This window comes from Taudactylus pleione, unplaced genomic scaffold (genome assembly GCF_031769625.1).
Source record: "Taudactylus pleione unplaced genomic scaffold, aTauple2 ptg000068l, whole genome shotgun sequence".
In the NCBI taxonomy this organism is placed as follows: domain Eukaryota; kingdom Metazoa; phylum Chordata; class Amphibia; order Anura; family Myobatrachidae; genus Taudactylus; species Taudactylus pleione.
This window is the reverse complement of record NW_028284470.1, coordinates 3,180,175-3,205,402: the sequence shown is the minus strand read 5'-3', so window position 1 is coordinate 3,205,402 and position 25,228 is coordinate 3,180,175. Positions and strand designations below refer to the sequence as shown.

The 25,228-nt window shown below is 47.3% G+C and overlaps 1 protein-coding gene across 2 annotated transcripts in view; it reads right to left on the bottom strand.

The window, feature by feature from the left end:
- The window catches only part of RAI14 (retinoic acid induced 14), a 181,230-nt gene that overhangs the window by 76,714 nt on the left and 79,288 nt on the right, over positions 1-25,228 (bottom strand). For both annotated transcript variants that reach the window (XM_088466963.1, XM_088466964.1), the window contains exon 3: positions 490-620. In XM_088466963.1, the coding sequence (XP_088323089.1) occupies positions 490-620 (131 nt within the window). The remainder of the gene's footprint in view (positions 1-489; positions 621-25,228) is intronic.

The window sequence follows — 25,228 nt, the reverse complement described above, 5'->3', positions numbered from 1 at the left end:
AATCATTCAAAAAATCGTTGTGTGTGTGTATGCACCTATAGTGTTACTTTCTAAATGTGCGCAAATACGACATTTAGGGGTGTAGTTACTAAAGTGCGGGTTTTTAGACGTGGAGATGTTGCCCATAGCAACGAATCAGATTCTAGCTATTATCTTCCAAAAAGGTGCCAGTTAAATGTTAAGTAGAATCTGATTGGTTGCTATGGGCAACATCTCCAGTTCTGAAAACTCTCACTTTAGTAAATATACCCCTTAGACTACGCAATTGTTTTTCTTAAAACTGCACCCCTATGTAAAGAAAGCCCTGTACAACTCATCTCTGTTATCAGCATATACACTATGCTACGTATCTTTCACTAGTACAGGAACTGCAGTACACTAACGTATACAGAAATGCATTGATGTTAAAAAAAAATATAATAAAGTTTTGTTTAAAAAATAATAATAAAAAAAAAAGCTACAGTATAGAAATGGGTGACTTTAACTTACGCTGTTTTCCCCTCGCTATCCAGTTTAGTGGCCACCACTCCTTTCTTCCCCAGAAGAGCTGACACTTTGTCGGTCTCTCCATGCTCCACGGCTTGCAGCAGTCGCTCGTCATTCTTGTTCCATTCATTAGTCTGCACGAGAAAGTTACGCATTAGTGGTTATACTATGGAGCAATGCAATGATTTTCTGCCACACTACATGGAGAGAACTGCATCTACCTGGAATCCCATACAAATGCCTAAAACAAAGGGAAAATCAGTCATTAGAAAATCCATTGTAGAGCTGGCGGTGGCTATGTGCGCTCTCTGTGCAGACCGACCGTCTGACCTTCAGTTATATACATTACTGGACATACATAATGCAATGGAGGAAAGTGCAGCACACCAGCACGTTACGTAGGTGAAAACAGCTACAAGCTACAAACTACTATATACATCTCCTGAGATAGGGCTGGTATTTTCTGACGGAGAAAAGCTGACCATTAAATAGCGGTTTAAAGTGAATCGCTTAATCCATTCCAAGACCGCACCAAGGTAATGGGTATGTTAAATGAAATAGCAGATACAAGCCAAGTATAATTATATAGAACAATACTGGGATAGTACAACAGTGAAAGCCTATCACTAATACATGAACCATTTGCAGAGGTGGCCTTACAGATACACAGACGACACATTCACCGAATATTAACTTCTGAATTGTGGCTGGAATGTGCGATCATGTATTACAGGTACAGTAAGGTAAAGTTTGGCTGACTTGTAATGGTGGAACTACAAGTCTCAGCATGCTCTGTCAGGTGGCCTACCGCTGGGGCACGGAGAGCAAATTGAAGCGTTTGCAGACTGTTTTGCTGTGAACGATGCCTTTATGTTGCTCCAAGCTTGTGTTTTCAGTTAAGATTTCATTATCTGGCAGCACCGCTGTTAGTTTACACAAATCTGCCGATAGACTGTATCGCCTCGGTTCTTTGACTGATTATATTAACATATGGAAAACACAGGCCTGAAGTTTCCATGGGCAGAGGGGGGGTGGCTGTAACTTCAGAATGTGTGCTCCTGTATGTCACCTCTCATTTGGTGCATTCTACCAGTTTCTATAATAAACTGCCAGGAACTAAACATGAACAGTACAGTGTTGTCATTGTGTCGCCTCCTGGGTTACTATTTTGCAGGATACCTGAATGACACTGAATGTTTTGTTCTGTCACTTTTCCTCTCTACAGTGCACCAGTTACATTATTGTAGGACCAGGGCCGGCTCTAGGGATGTTCGATCAGCGCGGTCGCACAGGGCGCACCCCTCCCCAAAATCCCGATTTCAGCGGGACAATACTGACCCGCTGTTCCACCCGTGGGCCGAAGTGACCCGCGGGTGGTCAAATCGGGAGGTTGGGGACCCCCACCTCCGCAGCTGTGCTGGACCCCCGGAGTGTGAATGGTTGCCATGCGCTTGCATCCATTCACTGACGGGAGAGGGTTGGGGGAAGCCCAGCCAGTGACGGAGGGCTGGGCTTTACCCCCAGCCTGACGTTATTTGGAGGCGTGCCATGAGGACACGCCTCCAAGTAACATCAATTAGGGGGCGTGGCCTATAGTAATGAGGCCACGCCCCCAATTTCGGCCGCGTGCGATTGCAGGGCGCTACGTACCGGGCCGGCACAGGGGGCTCAGATCCCTGGAGCTGGCCCTGTGTAGGACTAGTGACATCACTGAGAAACAGAAGTGTTCGTCTGACCACCTAGAGAGGTCACCAGCATCACTTTCATGCAAATGTAAGTCCTCTATATACCTGTACAGACTATTATAGGGGCAGATGTACTAAGCTCTGGAAAGTGATAACTATCAACCAATCAGCTCCTAGCTGTCATTTTTCAAACACAGCCTGTAACATGACAGTTAGGAGCTGATAAATTGGGAGTGATAAACTACCAACCAATCACTTTCCAGAGCTTAGTACATCTCCCCCTAAGTCATATTAGTAATGAGTAATAAGCTTTCTTTAAATTCCTATTATTTTTGGATGAAACAGTTTCTTTTAAAAGCCTTAAAGAGCGGGTAAACCCAATGAATGGACCTACAGGCTTCAGGGTATAATATAACATGAAGACTACCACGGGCATAATCTCCCAGAATGTCCGGGAGACGTGTAGGGTATGGACAGTCATAATGTAGACTGTGATGAAATGCTGACATGTTAGATTGTCGACATATCGTCCCTGATTGCCCAGTGGTGCCTTATCAGTGCCCGACAACTGCATTGCCTCCAGCGATGTCTTCTTGGTCCCAGTGGTCATGTGACTGTGAGACCTCCGATCGGGATGCAGTCAGGAAGTCGCCGGTCGAAATGCCGACCGCCGGCTTCCTGACTGTCAATTCCGGCAGGGTACTAATGACAGGAGTCGAAATCCTGACGCCTGTCATCAGACTTACGCCGGGAGCCCGACACCTGGTATACCGAACGAAGGTAAACCGGGCGCGGACAGGGGGGGTGAGGGTTAGGTTTTAGGGCTCCCAGGGGGATTTAGGATTAGGCACCCCTGCGGGAGAGTTAGGTTTTAGGCTAGGGAAAGGGGGGGCTTAGGCATCCCCCCACCCCCCTTCCCCGGGACACTTAGGTTTAGGCTGCGGGGACGGGGCGGGTTAGGGTTAAGCACAGGCACCTCTAAGGGAGGGTTAGGGTAAGGGGGGGTAGGATTACGTACCTTAATCCGCTGTCGGGATCTTCACCCCTGCCGGGCTTCCACTGGCGGGATTTGAACCATGTGGCCGGTGGTATAACATACTGATTCCCTCCGATCCCCTGGAGAATTTTTCCCCTAACAATAATCCCTACCCCTAAACCTCCCTCTGGTGCCTAATCCTAATCCCCCCCCACCCCTGCAGCCTATCCCAAATCCGTCCCCTCAGCCTGACCCTAACCTCTGCCCGCAGCCTAACCCTAATGTCGACATTCTGACAATCATGTAATTTCTGAGAATGACGACACGTTTTCATAACAGTCGACATTATGAATGTTGAAATTGTCACTGGTGACCTTTGGACTACATCCCCCAGGGAACATCTTCGCCTGCATAGTTGGCAGAGTGGAGGCTTTGATGACGTGTTTCACTAGAAATTGGGTCATTGTGGCCCTGCCCCCTTCCGTGCAATGGCGCAACTTGTGCAATCAGCTGAAGGGGTGGAGCTTCAATGACAGAAAATGACCACACCTCCCCCAGCATTTCCCATTTGAACCACCCCAGGGTCATTAGCACCCATGACCATTAAGCCTATTGCAAAGTTTTATGTACAAGTCAGTCGCTGTTAAATGACAGAATGAATATTTCACGTGGAGACCACCTTTAAATATCACATCGTTTTTTTCTTTTTAACCAGCAGCTGAACAATATACTTGCTAAAAACCAGAACATCTTTAAAATAGGGATGTGCAGGCTCGGATAGGTTCGAGTTTGCACGTGGAGTTCGGATTTTTCCCTCCAAAAAAACGGAACTCAGAAAGAGGCAAAACGTCATCTTGCACGGACGAACATCATCATTCCTGGACTTTTGTGTCCAGGAATGATGATGTTCGTCCGTGCAAGATGACGTTTTGCCTCTTTCTGAGTTCCGTTTTTTTGGAGGGAAAAATCCGAACTCCACGTGTAAACTCGAACCTATCCGAGCCTGCACATCCCTACTTTAAAACAGCTGTATCTAAAATGAAAGCGAGCCGATCTATATTTATCCTAAACAGTCCAAAAAAACGTGTCTGGTGTGGTTTATGCCAATAAAAGTCTAACCTTTTTCGCTTTGAGAATCTTGTATGCAAATTACTTCCATGTTTCTTGCTGCAGAGAGTTTATTTAAGGTAAGTTATTAAATGGGTACAGTGTTCCAGGGGCTGGGAATGACCAGAATTAAAGATGGAAGTAATTATCCACTGCACAGGGCTACTTCCATACATACCTGTGGCAGGGACTGCTTGGAGGCTATATACCATATTAAGTAAAAATATGCCAGTTCTGATAATTAACAGAATTATAGATGTCAAAGTGAGTTCGATGGACCCGAGAGAACGGAAAACCCTGTTACTTTTACTGTTTCTATACCCACTATTAAATGTCTTTTCTGTCCGACTGTAAGCGTGATTCAGAGGTGGACGCTATTGCAGCGGCGATTGTGACTTTTTGCGGTGTTGCAGCGGTGATAATATGCAAATTCTAGTTTCCGCCTCCCCCTTATGTACTAACGTGCGTCGGACTGTGCAAGCCCTGGGACGCCCACTTTCAATGGCCATGGACAGTGTAAATCGTGGTTCTGAAAACTCCACTATCGGCGCACCATCGCTTTCACCATCGGTCCTTGCGCCCACTCTATGGCAGGCGCAGTGTCTCCTTCTGAAATTAGAATGAACATGCCCTCAGTGGTTTTGCACCCGAGAACGCAGTCGCATTCACTGACACGCCCGCGCCAATCCCATAACACGCCCATGAGACGGCTTTTTTTGCGCACCCTTTAGGCCACCTTCCAGTCACCACCCGGGAATGCCCGTGGTTTTATCTCGCAGTTACTAATTCCAGCGCTACCGTAGACGAACAGCGTACACTCAGGGGAACGCATGCACCGTAGGGGTTTTCAGTATTTTTTTTCGCAGTAGCAAAAGATCTACAGTGAACCTCTTCAGTAATTGTTTTTGAATCCTTATAAAAAGAGTCTTTTTATTTGTTTGAGCTCAGTTATTAGCGTTCCCGCTAGGCTGTTTTAGCGCCGGCGCCCGACTAAACCAACATGCCAGGTGCCGTCCACACCCGCAGGCCGTAGTGTCCTGTGGGTTGGAAAAATTGCAGTGCAGCGATCAACGCCGGTGAATAGATGCCATCTATTCATAGAGAGGGGTGGAGCGTGGGGCCAGCCCGGCACGTCTGTAAGTGCCGGGCACGCCCCCAAGAGTGATGAAAAGGGGGCGCATCTTAAAGACATGTCCCCTTTTTGGGCACGCGCTAGAGTGCCCTTTCTACGGTCCGGCATCCTGCACCGCCCCGGACCTAGAATGAACACTAAGTTATCCATTGTATACATCAGAGTTTCCCATACTCGGTCCTCAGGTTTTAATGGAAATCCATGCTTCTGCACAGATGGTATAATCAAATTGAGGTACTGTGCTAATTAAATCGCCTGTGCTTAAGGATGGATAGCCTTAAAACCTGGACTGTTAGGGTGCATTGAGGACTGAGGGCCTGATTCAGAGCCGGACGCTCTGACCAGAGCGCTCGCTCTGAATCAGTGCCCTCCTACCTGAAAATGAAGGGGCCCGAGGCCGCTCGCATAGCTGTTGGTGACCACCCACAGCATATGCGAGCGGCCAAAAAGATGGTCGCCATGGTCAAGACCATCGCGACCATCGGGCTTGCGACGAGACCCTGCGGTGATATTGGCTCCATCAGAGCCAAAATCACTCCCACTGACATCACTAGTGATGTCAGTGGGGCCAGAACCAGACGGTAGGCGTTCCCATGGGAACGCCTCCGTCTGGCAGCCACGCCCCTGTCACTCCCACCAAAGGGGGCGTGCTGTCAGTCACCATCGACAGCACGCCCCCTTTGGTGCGAGACCTGGAGCGACAGCTTGGCTGTCGCTGTCCGGGTCTCGCGCATGCGCACGACGGAGCTCATTCCGTCGTGCGCATGCGCATTGGGGTAACATCGACCTGCTTGCGAGCGTCCTGCGCTCGCGAGCGGGTCTGAATGACCCCCTGAGTTTGGGAACCACTGGCGTACATGTTAATTAATTCTAGCAATGTTAGGGTACCTATAGGAGTTCTCTAAAAATATGAATGATAACTATTGGAGCATGTTATGCACCTATACAGAGCTACAAAACCCAAAGGCCCCCATACACGGTGCAATATAGCAGCCGATCCGACGGATTGGAACGATATCGCTGCTATATCGTTCCGTGCGTGTTTGATATCGGCCAGTGCGTGCTCCCGTCGTATCGTACATCGCTCCTCCAGATCTTTCTGCATGTTCAGTTGATCTGGTGGAGCGACGTACAATCCCATGCTGCGCAATGCGGGTGGGGGAGGGGGTACCGGCATATCGAGCGGCCTGCCACCCGATCGCTCCATGTTTGAGGACAGCCCGATATGTCGGCCATCGGATCGACCGTCGCATCGCAAGGTGCATATCGCACCCGTGTATGGGGGCCTTAACTCATAGCAATACACAGATGTGTTCATAGAAGGCAACTTTTTACAATGGCTGGGGGTGGGCACATCACCCCAACTCTCATACATACGACTGCAAAATAATGTACAGTATAGACATGGTTAATAAGAGTGGCAGTACAATATATTGAACTGGCCCTTATGCATGTGTTACTTAAGTCATAAAGACAGCTCTATCATATTTCAAGGGAATCAACAATGGAATTTTGGTGCAAATGATGAATATCTAAAAGCTATAGATATAGATTAAATAGAGCGATTCTATCTTCTAGCTCTTCATCTTGTTCATGCAATGTAACCAAGCACTCTTTTTCTATTGTGATTATCAAACCTACATACACAAAATACTTGCGCAACAGATTATAGGGGTTTCAACATCCAGACTTTGGGGCCCATTTATCAACAAGTCTTATCATACGCAACAAGGTTTAAAACTCGGGGCCTGATTCAGACCCGCTCGCAAGCAAGTCGATGGTGGGCCATTGCGTGCGCACGCGAGCCTCGGAGCTCGCTACAAGATGGGGTGGCTGTTGATGTTGATCGACAGTTCACCCCGTTTTGTAGGCGGGGAGGGGGGGGTGGCTGCACAAACGGAGGCGTTCCCGAAGGAACGCCTGCCGTTTGTGGGCGGCCCTACTGACATCACTAGTGATGTCAGTAGTGGACTTCCTGCTCTATTAGAGCTGGAAGTCCACTCGGCATTGCAAGTGCTGAGACCCTACCACAGGGTTTCCTCGCAAGCCCGATGGTCGCGATAATAGCGACCATCGCCAGGCCGCATGCACAAGCTCTGATTCAGAGCGAGCACACGCAAATAGCGTGCACCTCTGAATCAGGCCCTCGTTGCGTAAAATAAATGGTGCTCCAGCCAATCAGCTCCCAACAGTCATTTTTGAAACTCGTTGCATATGATAAAACTGGTTGATAAATGAGCCTCTAAATTTGTTGGCTTGTACTTTACAACATTTCCTACGCATATCATTTGACCATAGGACATCATGTGACATGTGGGGATTGTGGGGAAAACGGCTGTACAAAATCTATAACCATAGCATTGTTTTCTGGGAACAATGGGATTCATCCCCTAACACAACGAGCGATGGTGCTGGTTCCCAAAAACCCAGTAACATCAGTAATATGGCACAGCTTGGTAGATGATCCACAGACCAAGTTCGTCCCCAATACTTGGAAACCATTCGCTATGGAGATGGACAATGAGCTTAGATGTATTATGAAGGTGAATGCAACCAACAAGAAGACGGATGGGTCATTCCACTGCATAAAACAGGGCTCGACAAAGTTTTCTAAAATCTAGGAGCCAGGATGAAAGTGGAGGAGCCAGACCACCGTCCCCTCAAAAAAATTACAGGAGTGAGTGAGTAGCACAGCTCTGTGTGTGATGCAACTTTTATATACACTATACTAGTCCACAAAATGGTCACAGTTGAATGGCTACAGTAAAATGGAGGCCTCACTGCTCTGCACAGCTCCCCTGCTCCACCCCCCACCCTCCAGTAATAACGGACCACATTTCACATAACACAATGGTGCCAGAAAGTACAACAAAAACCCCCTCCCCTCGTGGTCACACCACTATCCCACTGAAGCCACTCCGCAATCTCTGGCCACGCATAGACCCTACTACCAGAAAGCTCTATGCAGCCAGAGATAGGAGACAGTAGACAGCCGGGATTGTACAGGAGGATCGACGTAGACTGGGACAGACAGCAGGGATCAGAGCAGGCCAGGATGGAGAGGAGTCGTCGGGACAGGCCGGGACGGACATAGGCACAGCAGTCACCGCAGGCGACACTCGGCACATCCACTCCTGTGCATATATGAACACCGCAATACTATAGGCACGAATCTCCGCCCAAGCTGATGAGGATCTGCTTCCTCCCTCACTGCAAAATCTGGTAGCCAGGCAGCAAAATCTGGTAGCCATGGCGACCTGGCCCCCGGGATTTGTCTAGCCCTGGCATAAAAGATTAACTGATTAATTGCAAAACTACATATCTTATTACAGGTGGAGCTGGGGTTTACATAGTTTGTTTTTATTGTAAAAAATGGCGCCACAGTGTTCTCCCCAGAAATTTTTTCCAGCCGGGTGGCATCCAAAAGGAGCCGGGTGGGGGCCTTCGCAATTATGCGCGCACCGGGAAAAGGGGTATCTCTCTTACCAATCCAGCCTGACAGGTCTCAGGCTGCTTCCCCACTGGCTCTCAGTCAAAAATGCCCATTATACAGTGCCCCCTGTAATTTTCCCCCTTAATGCATTGCCCCCTGTAGTTTAAATTTGCCCTTATGCATTGCCCCCTGGCTGAAGTAGTGCCCCTATGTAGTGCCCCCAGGCTGGTCCCTTATGTAATGCCCCAAGACTGGGCCCTTATGCAGTGTCCCCAGGCTCGCCCCTTATGCAGTGCCCCCAGGTTTAATAGTGTCCCCAGACTGGTCCTGGCCCCAGTCCAGCACTTACCTTTACTTGCTGGCTGCTCCCGCTACCTCGCTCTGACTGGATCTAACTAGATCCAGCAGACGCGCGGGGAAGGCTCTTCACGTCGCGGGTGACGTCACCTGCGCAGTGCATCACTGGGAACGCTGGCCTCTGAAGCGATCAGAGGCTATTTTAGCCTCCGGTCACTTCAGAGGCCAGCGTTCCACAGCGGGGGACAGCGGGGATCGGCGGGGAAAAGTGCCAGGTGGCAGGCTGTTTCTACCGGGCGATGCGCCCGCAGAAAACAGCCTGGGCAGAACACTGCGCCACCAATCCAATTAGACCAATCATGCCATTCTGCTCGAGGCAAAAGTGGCACTGAATGGAAACGTGGAAACACACTCTTGTCTGAAGTTCTGTTGGTCTCACATATGAACTCTGCCCCTGTGACCCCCCTCGCTTTTCATTGACGATTCTGGAGAGATACTTGTCTAGTCCTTGAATATTTGGCATTCTTCACATACATGTGTGGCTTTATCTTCTAGTTCACAATGGCAAACACGGTTTGAATAATAATTAATAGTCACCACACAGGGAACACTTGGGAAACGGCGGAGTAAGAACATTCCCTGGCAGTGATTAACGGCTCCAGAGGTGGTCAGCTAAAAACTCCTGCATTACAGCTATGCGACTCCAGATATGCAGGTCAAATATCTGCTACATTAATAAAGAACTGGATGCAAACTTATTACCCGGCTGAAATACTTTAGGAGTACAGTAATGGATTGTTTACCTGGAATATTTTGTACCGAGTTTAGTATTTCACCCTGGGAAACTTATAAATAAAGTGGCAAACAGGGCATTTGCTTATGGCCTGCCAGCACAGGGGGGCAAGCATTATGGGGTCTGGATAGGGGAGTTACTAAAAGAGCCCAGGCTAACGAAAAAGAGAAGAGACATCTTGTTTTAAAAGTTGGAAGGTTACTAAAATTATTAATAAAAAAAAGTATTGATAAAATCAAATAAAAAATACACAGAAATCCATTATATTGTACCAAGCATTTGCGCTTCCGAATGCCGCAAAAATTAGACACAAAGTGAACACTTGCCGAAAAGTATAGGGGTACATGTCCATAATCTCTTACAGAACGACTTCTTTTTAAATGCCTTAAGGAAGTGCATGGAATGTGTTTAATTATCAGCCAATGTGTACAAGCCCCAAGTTTCTATAGAACTCTGGGCCTGATTCAGAGCCGGACGCTATTTGCGGACGGTCGTTCCAAAAAAGGGGCCGGCTATTCAAATTGAGCGCTCGCTCTTTGTGGTTTGTTGACGCCTCTATGTCTGAGCGAGCGAGCGAACGAAAAATGCACTCGCTATTTTGTAAAGACGCCCCTTTGCCGTTCGCAACATACGTCATCTCCGGTATTTATTAGATTAATCGGGTACATTGAAAGGCATCTGAACTGCTCGCAGTGCTTGTGGTAGGTTTTTCTTACCGCTATCACTGCGAGCAGTTCAGGCTAAAAGGTAACCAAGTGACGTGGTCGATGACGCTCCTTTACTAATTATGCACTCCCATTAAACGCCCTTTTGACCGTTTGGCACGCCTGCGTTCGGATCTCCACTCCCCCATTTTCAAGCACCTTCCCCTGTTACCACCCACAAACGGTACATTCTGCCAATCAAATTAGCAGCCCCTCGCTGTTTTGCGAGCGCACGATATCCGACCGCAATGACTGTTTTGCGCATGCCAACCCATATGCATGCGCAGTTGTGCCAACATCGCTCAGAGCAAACGTGCGGCCGCTTACGAGCGGCTCTGAATCAGGCCCTCTGGTCAGATATAAGGTATTACTAATGGGATCTCTGTTCTGGTCCTACTAATATCTTCAAGTATTCCTGGTTTCAGCAGCTGAAAATTAATCAATATATATATTTACTAAAATCCAAAAACAGATTGCAGTGCAATTATATTTTAAGGATAAATGGGGTCAGGTATAAATGGCTTGTCAGCATATTCAGGCCCAACACCATTAGTCTATTACATGCTATGGAGCAGATTGAACCAAGGGCCTGATTCACAGATGGAAGCTAATGCAACCACAGCTGCGATAATAGGCTAATAGTTCCAGAGCTTACCCGAGCGTAGGGGGCACCCACTGCTAACTTCTCATCTGCGTCAACTGTCCCTAAAGTCCCAATTTTTCAATATTTATAGTTACAAAAGTAGAAAAACGTCCTCCTTTTTTTCGGAAGTGTGAGATAAAAGGCCTTTATTGGAGAGTTACTCATGAGTAATTCCCATCTGGAGTTCTGATATCCAGGGAATGGTAAAAGGGCTCATCCACCCATTACCATATGTCAGAATATTATTTTCAGGCTTAGCCGCACTTTAATGATCGCTGTCATACTAGCAGTGTTACATTACATACATTTTGTGATAATACATATTGATGTTGTTCCATCCTCTGTCTCAGGGGTATTACAGGGCCAGTCATGAGCCTTAGACAGGGATTGTGAATCATCCATAATAAATGTGCAGTAATGATAGGGAGAGGTGAATGGGAAGGAAATCTTTAGGGATCCATAATTCACAAACAGGGCGTCCAAGTTATGAAACGCAGCAAAGGGAAGAGAATAGACGCCAAACATTACAGTTCACATGTAGGCCAGGTTTAACGCGTTCCATGCTACACGATCCTTCATGGATTGTTCCCCTAATTATATAGAAGTAACGTTCTGGTCTATTGATCCATAAACTGACCATAGCTAAAACCTAGGACTCAATGGGGTAAATTTACTAAAGCTTCTAAGGGGTCAATTGTTGGTAAAGCTTCTAGGGGTCGGTGGTGAGACTGGGCAGCGATGGGGGCGAGCTGTAGTGCCGTTGGCGGCGTTTGCACGCCGTTACGATGGCAACTCGACCCCTCACTCCTAATTTAATTGTTCCCTAAAAATGAAAAGTCTTGGTGTTGCCCTTAGCAACCAACGAATTTCCATCTATCATGTTCTAGGATGCAATAGAGAAAAGGTAGAAGTAATCTGATTGGTTGCTATGGGCAACAGCACCACTTTTCATTTTTACAAGTTTTAGGAAATCTACCCCTACATCTTGTTTTGTGCTTTCTGATATAAAACGCATGGACTTTGATATGTGCATTTAAGAACCTCAAAAAATAGGGAATGCGACCCCCAAAGCAATCCCATACGTACCAGTGCTACGCCACTAGCAAACTGCTGACTCTGTCAGACCCCAAAAATCGGGCTGTAGGGTGCACAGATCTACATTTTTGGACTGATCGCACACAGGTGCCCGGATTGGGGGAATTGGGGGCACTAGAAATACTCCACATTATAATTAAGCAGCCAGTCAGCCATGTACTTCTAGAAGTAACCCCACTTTTCAACATCAGCATTTAATAATTAAAGCCAAACGTTAAAAGGTAAATAACATTAAACGTATAAAAATGAAATAAGCACATTTAGGTAATCCAGTGCAAATAATTATGAATCCATCTCCGAATAATGAATAATAAGTAAATGTGCAACATTGCAAATTAATATTATGCATCCATTAAGAATTAATAATCCATTTAAACAATTCTAAGCACATGAAACCCTCTCCCAAACTTACGGAAAACACCACTGACATGGGAATCTTATAAATCAGCTATCAGAACATGAAACCGCCTTCTATATACTTTTCGTCTATCAGGAGGAGATGTATCAAAACTTCTAAAGAGGAGGGGTGGAGAAGTTCCCTATAACAACCAATCAGCTTTTAGCTATCATTTATTAACTACCTTCTATAAAATGTTAGCTACAAGCTGGTTGGCTGCTATGGTGCTACTTCATTGGTCCTCTTTAGAAGGTTTGATACATCTCCTTAATAACAGAACCACAGGGGACATTGGGCCTGGTTCATTAAGGATCGCGATTGCAGCTCCGTAATCGCACGCAGGTCTGCTGTGAAAATATGCTAATGATTGCTATTGTAATGCCATTGCACTGCCAGCATAGAGACGCCCACTGCCTCCCACTACCGCTATCTCACATCTGTAACACCTTGCAAACCTCCAGAAACATCGGTAACATCAGTCCCTCACGCAGAATTACAGCAGCCCAGACCTTACTTAGAAATTGCTAACCTTGTTGTACGCAGTAAGTACTCAAGCTGCGTACGCAATCGCACTGGCTAATTTATGCACGCCCATGCAACGGCGTTCAAGCGGTCAGACACGCCTGCGTTTCTCCGACCACTCCCCCGTCACCATCCCCAAACGCTCACGGATGGCCTGCCTGCGTTGGCTCTGCGTGGTCTCAGTGATGCCTTCACGGATGCGAACTACTGCAACAATCACCCATCCGCGTACGCTATAGCATTAGCGATCCGTAATGAATCAGGCCCTTAGTGCAGGGGTGGGGAACCTTTTTTCTGCAGAGGGCCATTTTGATATATACAACATTATATGCGGGCCGGGTGCAGGCCACGCCCCCTCTGTGTGACATCATACAGGGGTGGGGTCACAATTGCCGGTGACTACAGCAATGCCCGGAGCATCCTGAGGATGCTGTAAGGGCAGCGGTGTGACCGTCTGAAGCGGCCTAAGGACACCCCAGGCGGCACTGCTGCATCGATTATAGCTGCAGGGTGCTATTCTAGGCCCCCTGCTAGCCAGATAAAACTAGCAGAAAAAAGCTCCAAGGGCCAGACCAAATGATTCCACAGGCCTTATACAGCCCCCGAGCCTGAGGTTCCCCATCCCTGCCTTAGTGTGTTCCTCTATAGCAGGCCTGGCCAACCTGTGGCTCTCCAGCTGTTGTGAAACTACACATCCCAGCATGCCCTGCCACAGTTTTAGCATTCCCTAATAGCAAAACTGAAGCAGTGCATGCTGGGACTTGTAGTTTTACAACAGCTGGAGAGCCACAGGTTGGCCATTCCTGCTCTATAGGGATATAGCTATACTCCAGACTGCACATAATATCAGTAAATCACCATAGCTGGACATACAGATGTGTCATCATACATTTAGCCTCAATACGCCATGCAGCGCGATATGCCTGGCGTGGGTGAGCCACCAGGCCCCCTGCAACTCTGTTAGCGCTGGGAGTCTTTTTTTGCCGAAAATGCGTCCAAGGACGCACCAGGAGGCTGCGCTGATTCATTGGATATCCGGCACTTGTATCTCTGTGTGCGACTGAGAATGGTAATGGCACTTGGCGTGGGAAAAAGCTGCGGCCGTTGCGTCGTAGCACTTCACATGCCGAATCAGAGTCGCACACGGATATACAAGCGTCACATATCACATTAATCGGCACAGTCTCCTGGTGCGCACTATTCGCAATGCAATTTAGATGCATTTTCAGGGGGTAAAAACCGTAAAAAAGACGCCCAGCGCTAGAAGAGTCTCACGGGAGCAGGGGTGCTGAAAAGGGGCTGTGTGACGCAACTGCAGGAGAGACAAGAGAGGACACATCTGTAAGCACAGGAAGCCTGATATAGCGTCAAAGGCAAATCATTCACATTGCGTGCTCGTAAATAAACGCGGGTCTCCATCTGTGAAAATAGCCGTGATCACCACCAGCGCGCATTTTCCCCAGCCCCATAGAGAGACATTCTGAACGTTGACTTTTTATACATCATCTATAATAAATGGCCAACCTTTTTTTGCAGCAAGTATCCCCCATTTCCTGGAAACGCAGGCAGTGCCGCCCCGCCCTTGCCCACTCCCCAAGCGACTGTAGCCTGTCAATCAAGCTGTGGCTTGTAGGCACTGCGTGCAATCTCGCAGGACTCGTTCTGCAGCAGTCCAGCCACCATAAGACTATCGAGTTTGCGTACAACTCTAAATCAGGCCATTAAGTAACGAAATCGGTGGTTAAACTTGTGCACTTAACCCTAGTTATAAGTCAGGCCAGCCAGTGCCATCGCTGGCGCTCAGAAATACTATATACTTCATATCACTGCTGCTTTTTATGTCGTTCTAAAATTCTGTCCATATGTTGAGCAGAACAACACACCCTAACACCATGGCTAGTCAACGAGCGGCCCTCCAGCTGCTGTGGAACTACACATCAAGTTCGCCCTTCCACATTTTTGCTATTACGGCATGCTAAAACTGCAGCAGGGCATGCTGGGATGTGTAGTTCCACAACAGCCAGATGGCCGCACGCTGTCCTACACTGATGACACCGAAACTAGATGAACATTTATTTAATTTTTGGGGTGCAGTAAAATAGAACATAATAGTAATAACCTTGCAAGTCTCCATCAGAGAGGGGGGGTAGACACTACAATCTACGATAGGCTGGACACTCGCATCGACGCAACCTCGTTAAAAATCTTCTATGGAACAGATGACTCAACCATATGGCCGGGATCCATTTAGATCTTGATTCTTGTAATGTTGAAATACTGTATGATGTAATGTAGCCTACTCCCAGGAGCTGGAGGGATGGTCTGGATATAGCTGACATACACAGTCTCGAGTGTAGTCCATCTGGCAGGCAATTAAAGGATAGAAGCATAATACTAACTAAACAGCCCAATATTCGAGACGTATTGGGAACGTATCCTTATTTGACTTTACATAGTCAATAAACCATTGTGAGTTGGCGCGGCTGGTGAAGAAGGAATTCCAGCAATCGCGTGATATCATAAGTCAAATACATTTCAAGAGAACTGTTGGCAGCAATTATTTTCTGCTGCAAATTAAATACGTTAATTATGAACTAGGCATGACACGCGTTCTAGAGGAATGACTGATAATACATAATAAATCCCGGAATGAAGTCTGGCTACAGAATCGGCCGGGGGCCTCACGCCATCCTCTGTATTCAGTAGCCCACGGCAGAATGTTCACATGCTGGATAAATCCTCAGGTCGCTAAGTCTTCAGCTAATATGAAGAGGCATCTCTCCTGGACATGGATACACGGAGACCAGGATTCCGTATGGAATGTGGCTGGTTTCAGTGTACTTTGGGGATCAGCTGAAGGTTTCGGATTAGCCAACTGTGTCAGATACTTTAAGTGTGATTTCGGTGCACAGGACAATTTTCAGGTCTAACTTTAAAGAAAAGGCTTAACTGGTTTATGGTTATTCTGCTTAAGTTTAACATGCAAATGAGAGTCAGCATTTGTAACAGGATTCAGTATTTGTCTAAATCCCCAAAAATGCATTTAGTATTTTAACCTATTGTTATGTGGTGCCGGCCCGCTCCCTGGTGCTCTACAATGGTGAACAAACATAATTAAAAGAAAAAAAAAAAAACAACCCACAAGACCTGGCCTTAACGAGCAGATACATAGGTACAGATGCGTCCACTGACACCTTTCCTCAAATAGCGGCAGTGCTTGGTGCACCACAAACTTTGCAACCTACTTGCGCCAAACGATCCGCCAGAGATTTTTCCTTAAAATATGCTACTTATTTGCATTACTTATGCAACAAAAGTAGAATGACAGAGTACACGGAATACAGAACCTGGGTGGAACAAGTGGTTCCAGGTGCTGGGAGAAGTGGTTCCAGATGCCTGTGTAGGAGCCTGGGTAGAAGTGGTTCCAGGTGCCTGTGTAGGAGCCTGGGTAGAAGTGGTTCCAGGTGCCAGTAAAGGAGGGAGAAGTGGTTCCAGGTGCCAGTGTAGGAGCCTGGGAGAAGTGGTTCCAGGTGCCAGTGTAAGAGCTTGGGTGGAACAAGTGGTTCCAGGTACCGGTGAAGATGCCTGGGAGACGTGGTCCACAGTGCCGGTGTAGGAGCCTGGGTGGAACAAGCAGTTCCAGGTGCCGGAACCTGGTGATGACAGTGAATTACCAACCCACTACACAGTGAGAGGAGTCAGTAACAGGCGATTACTGATGGTGAGAGAGAGAAAGCCCACTCACGAGTATCCAACCTCTATTCTATCAGTGACACAAATCTGTGTTTGCCTGGTGGGGCGAGGTCATCTGGTCGCGGCAATGTCGGATGCAGTGGAGTGATGTTTTTCGTCAGCGCATTCATCGGAGTCACACTGCACATGTAACGCACATGCAGTGTATAAGTGGAACAGCCGCCCATCAGAGGTGGTACAGACTAAGGGCCTGATTCAGACCCGCTCGCAAGCGGGTTGATGGTGGCCCAGTGCGCATGCGCAGCGTGCGCGAGCCCCGTAGCGAGTGAGACCTTCACTTGCCCCGGCACTCTTAGCAAAACAGGGCGGCTGTCGATGTTGATCGACAGCTCGCCCCGTTTTGTACGCGGGGAGGGGGGGTGGCTGAACGTTTGTGGGCGTCCCTACTGACATCACTCGTGATGTCAGTAGTGGACTTCCAGCTCAATTAGAGCTGGAAGTCCACTCAGCATTGCGAGTGCCGAGTCCTACCTTAGGGTCTCCTCGCAATGCCAATGGTCGCGATAATTGCGACCATCTCCTGCCCGCTCGCACTAACTGTGGGTGGACACCCACAGCTTGGCGAGCGGACAGGAATTTTTTTTTTTTTTAAAATACTCCCCGCCCTGATTCAGAGCGAGCGTCTCTGAATCAGGCCCCAAGACAGTAAAGCAATTTAAACATGCTGGAGATGGGCATAAGAATATCCTTACAGAGAACTAAGGATCACATAGGGCTGAGGTTACAACGCGGTTTAAAAAAAAAGGGGCAGACTAGATGGGCCAAGAGGTTCTTATCTGCCGTCAAAATCTATGTTTCTATCCTGATTTTGTACTGCATGCAAAGAGTCGCTGTTACAGATTTGGAAGGACGGGTGCAGAAGTGTATTGGAGGTGTATGGGGCGTTCCTGGGCGGTAACATGTTGGTGGCCAATCAGTCGCACAGACGTGGTTGTGATCAGAGATGATGCATAATCATTCACATAGGAGGCCATATTCAGATGGATAATCTGCACCTGACATTTAAGTTTCAACGATGCGACGATGATGGTTCTAAAGATGCACCAAGCGGTATCTGGGGGAAAAGTATGCCATCATTAGATAATTCTATCAGCCTATATGAAATAGGGCACGGCAAAAAAAAATGGTCAAACAATGAGCCCCATCCCAGTGTGTACAGGGTTATTGTCTGCTCGGAGGTAGCCAAAGGTTTGTACTATAGTCCTATTGTTTGGCATAGTCATCCAGATGTATGGCTAGAGGACTGTATGGATCTCAAGGGGGTCCTTCTATACCTTAAAAACAAATCCCAGGCGTTTAGTAGGCAATGCATCTAAAAAAAAATACAAAAAAAAACAAACTACTCCTGGTACCTAAGTTTTGGAAACTAATTAAATTGAGGTCACTGGCACTGTAAATACGTACCAACTCCTAGGATCTACTCCTGCTTTGGAATCCAATAAAATAACCACATCCTGATTTATCCACAGAACTACTGCAGGGATAAATATACAGACTGTCTCAGCATCTGCCCAGTAAATTAACCAAGTTCTGCAGCGTAAAGCGAATCAGATGAGGCACTGAACTGGCGATTTCTCCCAATAGTAAAATGTACCTAACAGGTAATCCCATATAAATGTCTATAGCTAAAAACAACATTCAGAGTGATACAACATAGGCAAGTTCCACCCTCCTGAGTTCTGGCAACGAGTTTACATGCTGTGTAAAAGAATATACAATAAAAACGGTATGCCATCTAAACGCAAGAGCTGGTTTACAAAGAGCTGCGCAGTATATGTATAATTAAATACAAGGGAGTTTCCATCCTTAGGATTACTGGATATCCTCTGCTCATTTCCGAAACGCAGCCGAGCCATGCTACAGAAAACACTCACATTTCCTGAGCACTACAGTATTTGGCCGCGCTCTCTCTCTGCATAGTTTCTCTGATTGTTGCTATCCCACAATCTATTTTCAGCGCCAAACTCTCTTCTCTCTCAACATTTTCTAACACCCACATGGATAAACACTTAAGAAGTTACTCCAATGGTGCAAGACCAGTGCCCGCTGAAGAGCACATCGCTGAAAGACTTGGTGTCCATTCTAGCATATAATGGGGAAAATATCTAATTTTAGCCTTTGAAACTGAATATTATAGAGAAACGTCCCAACATTCTTCTCTAATAACTTCCCCAGCCATGTTTTCTATTTACGCCTACTTAAAGCCTAGTGCATGGATAACTTATGTGGAACTACACCGGAATGTTACAGAGAAATGTTTCACATGTAGATTTGTTCTAATCGTTTCGGATAAATCCAAGTTGGTTTTGTGAGGTGATCCTGGTAATGACAGGACTGTCTTGCCGATATTACAAATAGGGAGCAAAATATATTTAGACAGCAGTGACTATTTTATAAACATGTTATCCTTATGTCCAAGTTACGTGCTTTTAATTTTGTTGCCATTAGTGTCTGACATTTTTATGCCATTGTATCACTAGCTAGCACTTAGGGTTTTTTTTTTTTTTTATGGGAGTTATCATGAGGGACCATAGAAAAAAATAAACACAAGACCTTCACTGTAAGAATGGGTACACACTTGTACGATATCGGCCCGATATGCCTGATGCCGCCAAATCGAAACGCCAAATCGGGCATATCATGCAGTGTGTATGCCCGATGGCCCGTGCAGCATGGGTGCACGCAATCACACAATATCGTATGCGGGGCTGTGCAGTGTACTGATGGAGGGTACGAGGTATCGTTCCTTCATTCATTACATCGGGTAATGTCTACCGGCAATCTTACGTGGTCTGGCGTGAAGATTAATTTCCCCGATCATCGGCAAGATTGCTGGTCGTAGAAGTGTGTACCCAGCCTAACTGGGGCTATTTTCCTTTTAAAGCATTATTTCTCAGAAAAATAAGTAAATATAACAAGTGGGTAAATAATGTGATTTAGTTGGCATCACGGTGGGTCGTGATGCCGGCGGTTGGAATCCCAGCTCCAAAATCCTGACCGCTGACATCCCGAGGTAGGTATTAGGGCTTAGGCACTAGGGGGATGGTTATGGTTGGGCTGCAGTGGGGGGGGGGGGGGGAGGGGGGGGTAGGATGCGGAAGAGGTGGGTTAGGGTAAGCGAGAGGGTTAGAGGTTAGCAGTAGGTCACTTACCTGATTCTGGTCCTCATTCAGAGCCGGACCCTATTTGCGCTCGCTTGTTCAGAAAAAAGGGGCGGCTATTCAAATGAACCGTTCGCTCTTTGCGGTTTGTTCACGCCTCTAGGTCTGAACGAGCGAACCAAACATGCGGTCGTTTTTTGGAAAACTACGCCCCCTGGCCGCTCGCATCCTACGTCATGTCCGCTATTTATTAGATTAATCGAGTACATCGACCAGCGTATGAACTGCTTGCTATTCTTGTGGTTGGTTTTTCCTACCGCAATCTTGTGAGCAGTTCTGACTATAAAATAACCCAGTGACGTGGTCAATGACGCTGCTGTATTAATTATGCACACCCATAAAACGCCCGTTTTGACCTTTAAGCACGCCTGCGCTCGGATCTCCACTCCCCGTTTTCAAGCACCTTCCCCTGTTACCACCCACATACGCCTCATCCTGTCACTCAAAATAGCAGGCATTCGCTATTTAGCGAACAAACGATTTTCGGCCGCGCTGACTGGTTCGCGCATGCGTATTACGATCCGTACGCATGCGCAGTTGTGCAAACATCGCTCGGAACGAACGAGCGGCCGCTTACGAGCGTCTCTGAATCAGGCCCTCTGTCAGGATCCCGTACCCAACCATAAATAATGACTATAAAAACAAGCGAAAGTAAACATATATTTTGCCATATCAGATGGGTTATAGTGACTCACAGACAGACATTAGGCCATTAGGCTACGTTCTACAGTCACAAATACATAGTACAACAGTATAAACCTGCCGGAAATGACCAAATATATCTGAGAACAAACAACCCGAACAAAACTGTGATAAGGGTCAAATGCACTGTGACAAAGGTGTAATAATACAGCCTATAAGTGCTTTCATTGTACAAGTCAGAGGACTGCGGTCTTGTCACTCATGACAATCGCTATGATGGACCAGATTCAAAGCCCAAAAAAGCGGGCGCAGCTAGCGGATACCTTTGTAGAAAGCGCATTGCATATACGCACACACAGAGGCTACGTGCGTTGCCGGATCTCGCTTTGCATGAAATGGGTGAATATGGGCAGCAATAATGTGGGCGCACATTAAAGATCGGTCTTGTGGGAGTGTCATGGGCATGTGGCCAGATTTCCGTGCTGGTTATTTGAGGCGTACACATGGAGATGGGACGCTGTTTCAGGCTGATCTTTTGCACCCAACCCCGACTGAGGGCGGAATTCAATTAGTTCTGCGTCTGCGAAAAAGTTGCGCCTGCCAGACTTTTCGCCTACATCACGTGTTTTGGACATGGAAACTTATCATGCGCGTCCCCGCTATTCGCCATATTCAATTCCAAAACAGGCGAAAACGGTAAGCGGCGAATGCAGAACAGGCGGAAAGTACTGTCAGAATTGGGGGAATCACTCTGTACCCTAGAAAGAGATGGGATGACTTCGGAAATCATTACGGTAGTTTAGTATTAGCCCTAATTGAACTAGTTAGGGTACTTACGTGGTGGTAATTGCTTGCTATTAGCGTCTAGGTAAAAGTGGTGCAGAATGGTATAAAGCTGTGTTTTTTCCAGAAAATAAGTAGTTCCATCAAATTTGGGGTGCTTGTAAATGGGTACTAGCATATTTTAATGTCTCTAAAGCTAAGTTTTAGAAAAAGTGAAATTCCTCCGTCATACAAGCAGCTGCAATCCCAAAAATCTGTTGGGCCCTTCTTAGAGCACCCCCAGAAGCTTATTTCGGTAGTAAGTTCTCCCCTCCACATTTTTCATTTTTGACTCAAATTTTAAAGGCGTTTTTTGGGGTGTTCCTGTGTGTTTTTCCCCCTTTTTTTGGGTGACTTGTCCTTTGGGGGGGTTGTACCGGGGGTTCTGGGTGGTTTCCCAATGTCTGCACCCCAAAATATAGATTTTGCACTTTTTTTTCTCCTGCTATTCTGTGGAGATAAAGTATCGCCTATTTCAATGCCTTGACTTTTCGCATAGGTGAAAACGTAATGGAATTAAATACAGAGTAAAAAGGCGAAATTATTGCAAAAAAAAAAAAAAACACGAAAAACAAATTTTTTCGCTTCTAATTGAATATGGCCCTAAGGGGTATATTTACTAAAGTGCGGGTTTTTAGAAGTGGAGATTCTACTTATCATTTATCTAGCACCTTCTAGAAGATATTAGCTAGAATCTTATTGGTTGCTATGGGCAACATCGCCACTTCTAAAAACCCGCACTTTAGTAAATATACCCCTAAGTGTAAGAAAAACAGTGGGCAGTACGGGCCGGGAAAAAGGGCCACATGGGCCAGTGGCTGAAAATGTTAATCTCAGCTCTGGGCCTTTTGCTTGAAGACAGACGGATACTCGCATCAGTATACCTGGCTGCTGCTGCGGACATCCGCGCCTGCGGCTGCTTCGCCTCTGATTCAGAATCAGGGATTACCTATGATTAAGACAATTCTTGTTTGAAAAATGACAGTTAGGAGCAGATTGGTTGGTACTTTATCTCCATTCACTTTCTCTCTCCAAAGCTTGATACATACCCCCCTCCCCCATTTATAAGGGGTAGTGAGATGTGGAGACATGAAACAGTAAAGACGATTGGTTTCTGGTTCTGCACCACTTTTTCAAAACCCAATAAGAGTTCAGGGCGGGACAATGCACAGGTCTCTATAGCTAATAATATTGCTGTGGCTGACAGACACTTGGTTTCCTAGCAAGCCCGTGTTTACTTCTCCTTCTTTGTGCACCACTTCTCCTGTATAGTACAGAGACAGGAGCCATGGTCCTCTGCCAAAATGTGCACCAGCGCTCGCTTACCACGCCACTGCATAATGTAATGTGAAGTGCAAAGTTGGAACCCAGTTGTGTCTCTTTTCCAGGAGAGGGAGCCTGCAGGGGCTATTGGTTTAATCTAATGTTGGCGGCTTTGAAAAGGAAACTATATACACATTTTTTTCTTTCTTTTTAAAATAGTTTAAGATAATCCTGTCATTTATTTCCTGACAGGAAAGGTCTGTTCTCTTATCAGCTGCCTCCAAGGCTACAGTCACTAAAAGGAACAAACAGAAGACATAACATAAAACTAACATACGCTATCAAATGAAACTACTTGGTTGTTGTAACAGTATATTAAATCATCTAACGTTACAGGGATTAGGCGTTTAACCAATATATTATGCTAGGGCAGACCATCAACCTATCCATATTCCAATTTTCTGTACTGGAAGAGAAATAGCTTCATCATACGAATAGCCTCAGTGTGTTGGCATTAATTAGGGCAGTGCAGTCCAAGTATCAGAATTAAGAAGCCTGTCACGCTCGGGCTACTGTATGCTGACCAACTGCCGAGGTGTTGGAAGACGTGGACCCAAGTTGGGGAAGGAACAGGAGGCGAGGTGCCTGGATGAATGACTTCCTCATCCACTAGTACCAGATGTTGGCCTGGAAGGTGGATAACGTACTGTGCGTTCGCGAGCGGGTCTGAATCAAGCCCTAAGTACACACACTGTGGCTTCAGACGCATGACTGGCACAGGAGAATGGTATGATGAGATGGTACTTGGATAACGTACAAAGGGCCTGATTCGGACCCGCTCGCAAGCGGGTCGATGGCCGGGCAGTGCGCACGCGACTGCGTGACCCCCGGACCTCGCTACAAACGGGGAGGCTGTCGATGTTGATCGACAGCTCGCCCCGTTTTGTAGGCGGGTCGGGGGGGGTGGCTGGCCAAATGGAGGCGTTCCCGAAGGAACGCCTGCCGTTTGAGCGCGGCCCTACTGACATCACGAGTGATGTCAGTAGTTGAGCTTCCTGCTCTATTAGAGCAGGAAGCTCACTGGGGCTTCCGGGAACGAGACCCTACCACAAGGGTCTCGTCGCAAGCCCGATGGTCACGACCATCACCTTGCCGCTCGCAAAAGCTGTGGGTGGTCACCCACAGCTTAGCGAGCGGCCAGGAGGCCGTTTTTTTTAAAAAAAGCGGCCGTCCTGATTCAGAGCGAGCGCTCGCTTTTTGCGAGCTGCTCTGAATCAGGGCCTAAGTACACGTAATGTAGCTTCTGACGCAGGACCGCCACAGGAGATGAATCTAGGACAGTGGTTCTCAAACGCGGTCCTCAGGACCACACACAGGTCACGTTTTCCAGGTCACCTAGCAGGTGCACAGGTGTACTCATTACTCACTGACACATTTTAAAAGATCCACAGGAGGAGCCAATGCCTGCAGTAATGGGCTGTGGTCAGAAGGAGATGCAGCACCGCCAATTCCTGCAGTAATGGGCTGTGGTCAGCAGCAGAGTCAGCACCGCCAATGCCTGCAGTACTGGGCTGTGGTTAGCAGCAGAGTCAGTACCGCAAATGCCTGCAGTTCTGGGCTGTGGTCAGGAGGAGATGCAGTACCGCCAACGCTTGCAGTACTGGGCTGTGGTCAGCAGCAGAGTCAGTACCGCCAATGCCTGCAGTACTGGGCTGTGGTCAGCATCAGAGTCAGCACCGCCAATGCCTGCAGTTCTGGGCTGTGGTCAGAAGGAGATGCAGCACCGCCAACGCCTGCAGTTCTGGGCTGTGGTCAACAGCAGAGTCAGTACCGCCAATGCCTGCAGTACTGGGCTGTGGTAAGCAGCAGAGTCAGCACCGCCAACGCCTGCAGTACTGGGCTGTGGTCAGCAGCAGAGTCAGCACAGCCAATGCCTGCAGTAATGGGCTGTGGTCAGGAGGAGATGCAGCACCGCCAATTCCTGCAGTAATGGGCTGTGGTCAGCAGCAGAGTCAGTACCGCCAATGCCTGCAGTAATGGGCTGTGGTCAGCAGCAGAGTCAGCCCCGCCAATGCCTGCAGTAATGGGCTGTGGTCAGCAGCAGAGTCAGCCCCGCCAATGCCTGCAGTACTGGGCTGTGGTCAGCAGCAGAGTCAGTACCGCCAATGCCTGCAGTACTTACTCGCGTAGCGTTGGTTGCATATGCTGCTTTAAACAAAAATGTTAAAAATAAATTTGGAGAAAGGCGACAATCACTCAGGGCGCGACTTGGATGTGTCATGTTTTATTTGTTGTTATGTTGGTACTTTGAACTCTG